Genomic DNA, 6,483 nt, shown 5'->3' with positions numbered 1-6,483 from the left:
TGAAAAATGCGGTTCTGTTCAAAATTTTCAAATGAAATTTGAATTCAGATATTTGGCTCAAGTCAAATTACAACGGAATTAGAAATTTACATAAACCTGCACATGGCGCAATGGTTGTTTCTCAGCTCTACCCTTATGTCATCGGTGCCTCGTGGTCTTGAGTTTGACCCCTGCCCACCCCTTTGATTTTTAAAAAACAATTCCGTTGTATATCCACATAATTAGGCAAAAAAAGATACTAGAGGGATTCGAACCCAGGACGTTGTTGTCTTAAAAGTCCCAGCGTCCTAGACACTACACCATCGTTGAGTTTCCAAATGTGAGTTTCCATTCTACTTGACTACATGTTGATTGTTCAAATTTAAAAAACTTCTTTTTTTGCTTGAAATGCCCATTTACCAAGGAGCAACGAAATACTCGGTAACCGCTCGAAATCCCAAAATTTCGTTCGGTAACCAAAACACTGGCGATGACACCACTAACAACTGAAATTTGGAATAGTGTACCATCAGTTACCAAGTCAAACAGCAAACAAGACACACACAGAACATGGCAAAGAATCTTGGCCAGCCTTTACATAAATCCTTTCTGTAACTATAATTGTCGGGGCTAAGTTTCAATCACCCTGTAGTTAATTGACATACAACACTGAACTGCATCATCTCTTATGCTTACTACCTATGATTTATATTAAATATGGTACACGCGCAGTGGTAAAGCTGCTGCCTTGTGACCATGAGGTCATGGGTTCAAGTCCTGGAAACAGCCTCTTACAGAAATGTAGGGAAAGACTGCGTACTATAGACCCAAAGTGGTCGGACCCTTCCCTGGACCCTGCGCAAGCGGGAGCTACACGCACCAGGTTGCCCTTTTACACGCAAGCTGTACTGCCTTCATTTGGCAAAGTTGCTATATTTAGGAGATCTTATTTCATAGCTTGAAACGAGTGCATGATTGTTTAGGAATAGGATGTTCAAGCTTAACCATGGAGGAAGACAGCCATCCCTCCATATGTAATGGGATACGGCTGTATCCATAAATTGCCTCTTTTGAAAAGGCATCCAACTAAGTAGAACAGTCTACCATCAATTTCCAAGTTTAATAGCAGAAGAGAAACCACGAAACATGGCGAGCAGTGCTGGCGAGGGGCATACCCAGTGCTGAAAGCTCCCACACAAGGTGGGGTCTGGGGAAGGCAATTTCTAGACAGCCTTACCCTTGCAAGGTAATTCTGCAAGGAGGCCGGTTCGAACCCAAGACTCCAGGCCACAAGTGGAGAGACTCTACCACTGCGCCAGGCTCGCCCTTCCGAGCAGTGCTGGCGAGGCTTGCATAGATCCTTTCTGTAACTAGAATTGCTGGGTCTAAGTTTTAATCTCCCTGTGGTCAATTAGCATAATACATTGAACTTTACAATATGTTACACACAAGCTGCATTATCCTCATTTAACAAAGTTGCTACATTTAGGAGATCTTATTTCGCAACTCGTAACAAGCACATGATTGTTTAGCAATAGATGCTCAAACTTACAGTATTATGTAGTGTAGAGAACCGAAAAAACTAAGAAGATTCCAACACCTCTTTTCTTTAGTGTGTTTTGCCTTGATTGCTTTTTGCTGGATTAGATTAGATAGTATGGAGTGGCTTAGTCATTCATTGTCCTTTTATTACACTATCATGGGTGCTAGCAACCATGGATGAAGACAGTCATCCCTCCATATGTGATGGGGTACGGCTGTATGCATAAATTGCTTCTTTTGGAAGGGCATCCAATGAGGAAGAATAGCCTACCATCAATTAGCAAGTTTAACAGCAGAAGAGAAACCACGATGAAACCTTGCGAGCAGTTCTGGCGAGGGGCGACAGCCTTACACTTGCACAATAATTCTGCAAGGAGGCTGGTTCGGAGTCGAACCCAAAACCTCCAGGCGACAAGTGGAGAGACTCCACTGCGCCAGGCCTGCCCTTCTGAGAAGTGCTGGCAAGGCTTTGCATAAATCCTTTCTGTAACTAGAATTGCTGGGGCTAAGTTTTAATCTCCCTGTGGTCAATTGGCATAAAACATTGAACTTTATAATATGGTAATAGTACACACAAGCTGCATTATCCTCACTTGACAAAGTTGCTACATTTTGGAGATCTTATTTCGCAGCTGGAAGCAAGCACATGATTGTTTAGGAATATATGTTCAAATTTACAATATTATGTAGCGTAGAGATCATAAGAAACTTGAAGATACAGATACCGCTTTTCTGTAGTGTGCTTGGTCTTGATTGCTTTTTGCTGGATTTGATGAGGTTTTAAGGAGAGGCTAGTCATTTGTTTGTCTTTTAATTGCACTCTGTCATGGGGGCCAGCAACCATAGAATAAGACAGCCATCCCTCCATGTATAATGGGATACGGCTGTATGCATAACTTGCTTCTTTCAGAAGGGCATCCAACTATCTGTTGAAAGCTGTACTCAGCTAGCTCTAGCTGGCATAGATAGCTGCTCGAGTCCATTCAATTAGAAGTATTGAGTGTGTACTTTTCGGGAGCGTTATCAGATCGGTCACAAAAGTAGAATTTACAGAGTTAGGTTTAAAGTTCTGAAAGTAATGTCCTCCTAGAGTGTAGCTGGGAATAGACCCAGAAATAAGAATGAGTGTGAGTGTGTGCTGTTTTTATTAACATGTGAATGCACACAAGGTGAATAGAGCAAACGAACTTTAGAAGAAAAAAAAAGTAAAAAAAAAATGAACTAGGTCAATTCGCAGAGTTACAAACCTTTGTGCACTGATGGTGTGTCCTGCCGGTTTTGCAATGTTGCTATGTACAGCTTTTCAAATGCTGATGGTGAATCTTGTTTATTTTTGCTCAGTATGCACTCTAAATCTTGTGTGCTTGTAGGGATCCATCGCCACTTCATTCTCTACGGCCTCATGGAATACTTGAGAAAAAGGTGACCATATGAGAATCCTTCAGTTTGCACTTCCATGAAATTAGCGGGATCTGGTCTGACACCCTATGAATTCTTTCAGCCTTGACAGACAATTCTCCGCGGATGAAGTTCTGCAACTGCTTGACCGCTTCTTCAACCTAGAAATGCTGGTGATTGAAACACTCATCGATTCGGACTAATTTGTTACTGCTTCTCTTTTAGCTTTGTGATTGTTTTGCATCGACACTGCGACTCAAATGAGAGCTTGTCTTACTTCAATCTTCATTTTTCTTAGTTTCGGGAGTATGGACGTTATTCTTACAGAGTTTTTTCTAAACCAAATGCAGAAACCAGATGACGAGGAGAAGGATAACTTTGGTCAGGCGGAGGAATTCGCCTTGCCAGACAATTTTTTCAAGAAGGAAGAATGACGTGCAAGTTAGCTGTTTCTTTGTGTTCTTTTCCCCCTGTAGTCTTTGCCCCAGAAGCCTGGAACAGAACACATATATATGCTGAAGAGCTGTGTTGGTTGCTGGCTGGTGTTCACTGACTTGACCTGTGCTGTTGTACAGCTTCTGTTGTGCTCGGATACCCGATGAACTGTTATAAGTCCGCTCATTTAGGTTCAGAATCACGTGTTTCGCTTTGATTGTTTCCTCTGTGTTGTCAGCCCGTTGTTAGTTGAAACTGAAAGCAGCCTGCCTATCTGTGCACCCGTGGTGTGCCTGGCGGCTGGGGATGATCGTGTGTGTGGCTGGTGCATCTTACTGCAATCGCCACGCTACCACCGTTGGCAGAAATCAGTCGCCTGCTCTCTCGTTGTTCAGCAAGGGTGGTCCGGACGAATGGCTCAGGCCCTCCTCTGGCCTCATTCGGTTTGAAGGACTTTTACAGGAGAAGCATAGGAACAAAGATTCCAGGGGAAATTTTCCTATAGATGCATTCGGTTTGCAGAAAATGCGCACGGGAATTTTGTAGGAATACTATTCATTTTTGGAGGAATCTACATATCCACTCAAAGTACATTTTGTGTGTGTGAAGGAGGCACGACAGTTCCTTAGGATGACAAACGACATCCTATCAACTTCGTGTACTATTCCTAAATGCTAGGTTTGGGTGAGAGAATTCTATAGGATTCTTCCCTAAGTATTAGTGGATTGCCTTTGGATCAAACGAGTGTTGGCACTCAAATTCCTTTGCATGTATTCCGTAGAAATTTGAACATCCCCTGCAACCCATTCATGTAGGATCGAGACAACTTTCATGTGTTTTTCTATGTTCCATTCAAACGACTATTCCTATGTTTTTCAAGCAAATTCTACCCCCTTCGATCCATGTTAATTATCAGGCTCGATGTTTCGGAACCCCCTGCTATTATCATCAGGCTCGATGATAGCGAAAACCTTCCACCAACGCGAATTCAGATTTGAGCTTAGCTGGCTCAAAGATGAGAAATTCTTCTCCACTGCAAAAAGATATGGGGACAACCAGTTTCCTCGGATGATCCCATTGACATTCTTAATATTAAGCTCAAAAGACTCAAAAAATACTTCAAAGAGTGGGTGTTTCATTCATTTGGCCATGCTAGGAAAAGAAAAAAGATATTCGAATGGAGCTAGAAGATATTGAAACACTAGAAGAAGAGGGGCCTCTCGACCCTGAGGTCTATGAGAGAAGAAACATCCTTGTGTATGGTACTTAATGATATACTTGCTAACGAGGAATTGTTTTATCTACAACACTCGAATGAGTGGTGGTTGTTGAAAGGGGACCAAAATACAACCTTCTTCCATCGTGTAGCCAATGGTAAAAAGCGTAAGAACACCATCCACTCTTTCACCGATGGGGAGACGGTGATTGAGGGCACGACTAATCTTTTGGCCCATGCTACCGCCTACTAAAAAAATCTTTTCGGTCCGGCCAGGGGGAATTTATTTCACCTATCCGCAGATACCTGGTCGGAAGAAGAGAAACTCACTGCAGAGGATAATATACTCCTAACTAGTGAGTTCACGGAGGAAGAGGTGAAAAAAGCGTTGTTCAACATGGATAGTAATAGGGCACCTGGCCCAGACAATATCCCGGCTGAGTTCTATAAGCATTGTTGGGATTTTGTTAAATCTAGCATCATGCATTTGTTCCATGCTTTTCATAATAACACCCTAGACGTGGCTCCTCTAAACTATGGGGTGATCACCTTGATACCTAAAATGAATGGTGCTAATAAAATTCAACAACATCGCCCCATTTTTGTCTCCTTGAGTGTCCTTATAAGTTGATCACTAAGGTGATGGACAACAGAGTAGCTATTTTTGCTGACAAACTCCAAAATGATTTTATTAAGCACATGAATATTATGGATGGAATCCTCACTATCCATGAGGTGTTACACCATACACATGAAAAGAAAAAAGTGGGCGTGATACTTAAGCTAGACTTTGAAAAAGCCTACGACAAAATAAACTGGGATTTCCTCCTTGAATGCCATAGTAACCGAGGGTTTGGTACAACTTGGTGTGGCTAGGTGAAAAAGATCATGAATAATGGTAGTATGGTACGGTAAGCATAAAACTCAATAATGAAATGGGGCCTTATTTCCAAAGCTACAAAGGTGTTCGCCAGGGCGATCCCTTTTTTATTTAGGAAACAACATGACTTTGTTGCGTATTTTTGTTGATTTTCAAATAAATGGTACAAAGAATGAGGTCCCAAACGGGCCCAAAAGGAAAAAGGAAGCTATACAAAACCCAAACCAGCCTCCCCTTTTTCTGTTTAACCTTGTTGTAGAAGCCCTTTCTAAGATGATTGGAAATGCTCAAAAAAAATGATGATTGGGCTCGCTCTGGACCTCATAAAGGGAGGCGTGGCCATCCTCCAATATGCTGACGATACGGTCATTTGCTTTGAACATGATGAGGAGGCTGTTGTTAACTTGAAACTCCTTTTGTATATCTTTGAGCTTATGTCAGGGCTCAAAATAAACTTCCTCAAAAGCGAAATCTTATGTATTAGGGGAGATGATAATATACTGGCTTCCTATGTTGAACCGTTCAAATGTCAGATTAGGCATTTCCTGATGAAATACTTGGGAGTGCTGGTAAGCTACTCCACCTTGCGTAGCATGGATTGGAGTTTTGTTGATGACAAATTCCTTAGATGTGGTGAATCGTGGATTGGTAATGTCGCATCCTTGGGACGAAGACTTATACTCCTAATTTCCTCCCTTAGTAGCATTGTTTATTACTACATGGCTATGTTCTTACTTCCCAAAATGGTGATCTACAAACTAGACAAACATCGTAAAAAGTTCTTATGGAAAGAAACTAGTGGGATATCATCTTCTGAAATGGACCAGGATCTATAGATCTAAGAAAAAAGAGGGGGTTGGGGTGAAAGATCTCCGTAAGCAAAATATTAGCTTACTCATGAAATGGTGTTGGAAACTCGAGACACAACAAGGGTCGTGGCAGGATGTGATTCGAGCTAAGTACTTGAAAAAAGATACGGTAACATCAATGAGAAGTAGATTAAGAGATTCACCGATTTGGAAAGCCATTATTA

The 6,483-nt window shown here is 41.8% G+C and overlaps 1 protein-coding gene across 1 annotated transcript in view; it reads left to right on the top strand.

Moving 5' to 3' along the window:
• LOC119348973 overlaps window positions 1-3,572 on the top strand; it is a 4,611-nt gene extending 1,039 nt beyond the window's left edge. The window contains exons 3-5 of the mRNA XM_037616984.1: window positions 2,892-2,943; window positions 3,023-3,092; window positions 3,270-3,572. Coding sequence (XP_037472881.1) covers window positions 2,892-2,943; window positions 3,023-3,092; window positions 3,270-3,353 — 206 coding nt within the window. The 3' untranslated portion in view covers window positions 3,354-3,572. The remainder of the gene's footprint in view (window positions 1-2,891; window positions 2,944-3,022; window positions 3,093-3,269) is intronic.
• Window positions 3,573-6,483: the final 2,911 nt, after the last annotated feature.

The sequence above is a fragment of the Triticum dicoccoides genome, chromosome 1B (assembly GCF_002162155.2).
Source record: "Triticum dicoccoides isolate Atlit2015 ecotype Zavitan chromosome 1B, WEW_v2.0, whole genome shotgun sequence".
In the NCBI taxonomy this organism is placed as follows: domain Eukaryota; kingdom Viridiplantae; phylum Streptophyta; class Magnoliopsida; order Poales; family Poaceae; genus Triticum; species Triticum dicoccoides.
The sequence above is the reverse complement of the archived record's forward strand: the minus strand, read 5'-3'. Positions and strand labels throughout refer to the sequence as shown.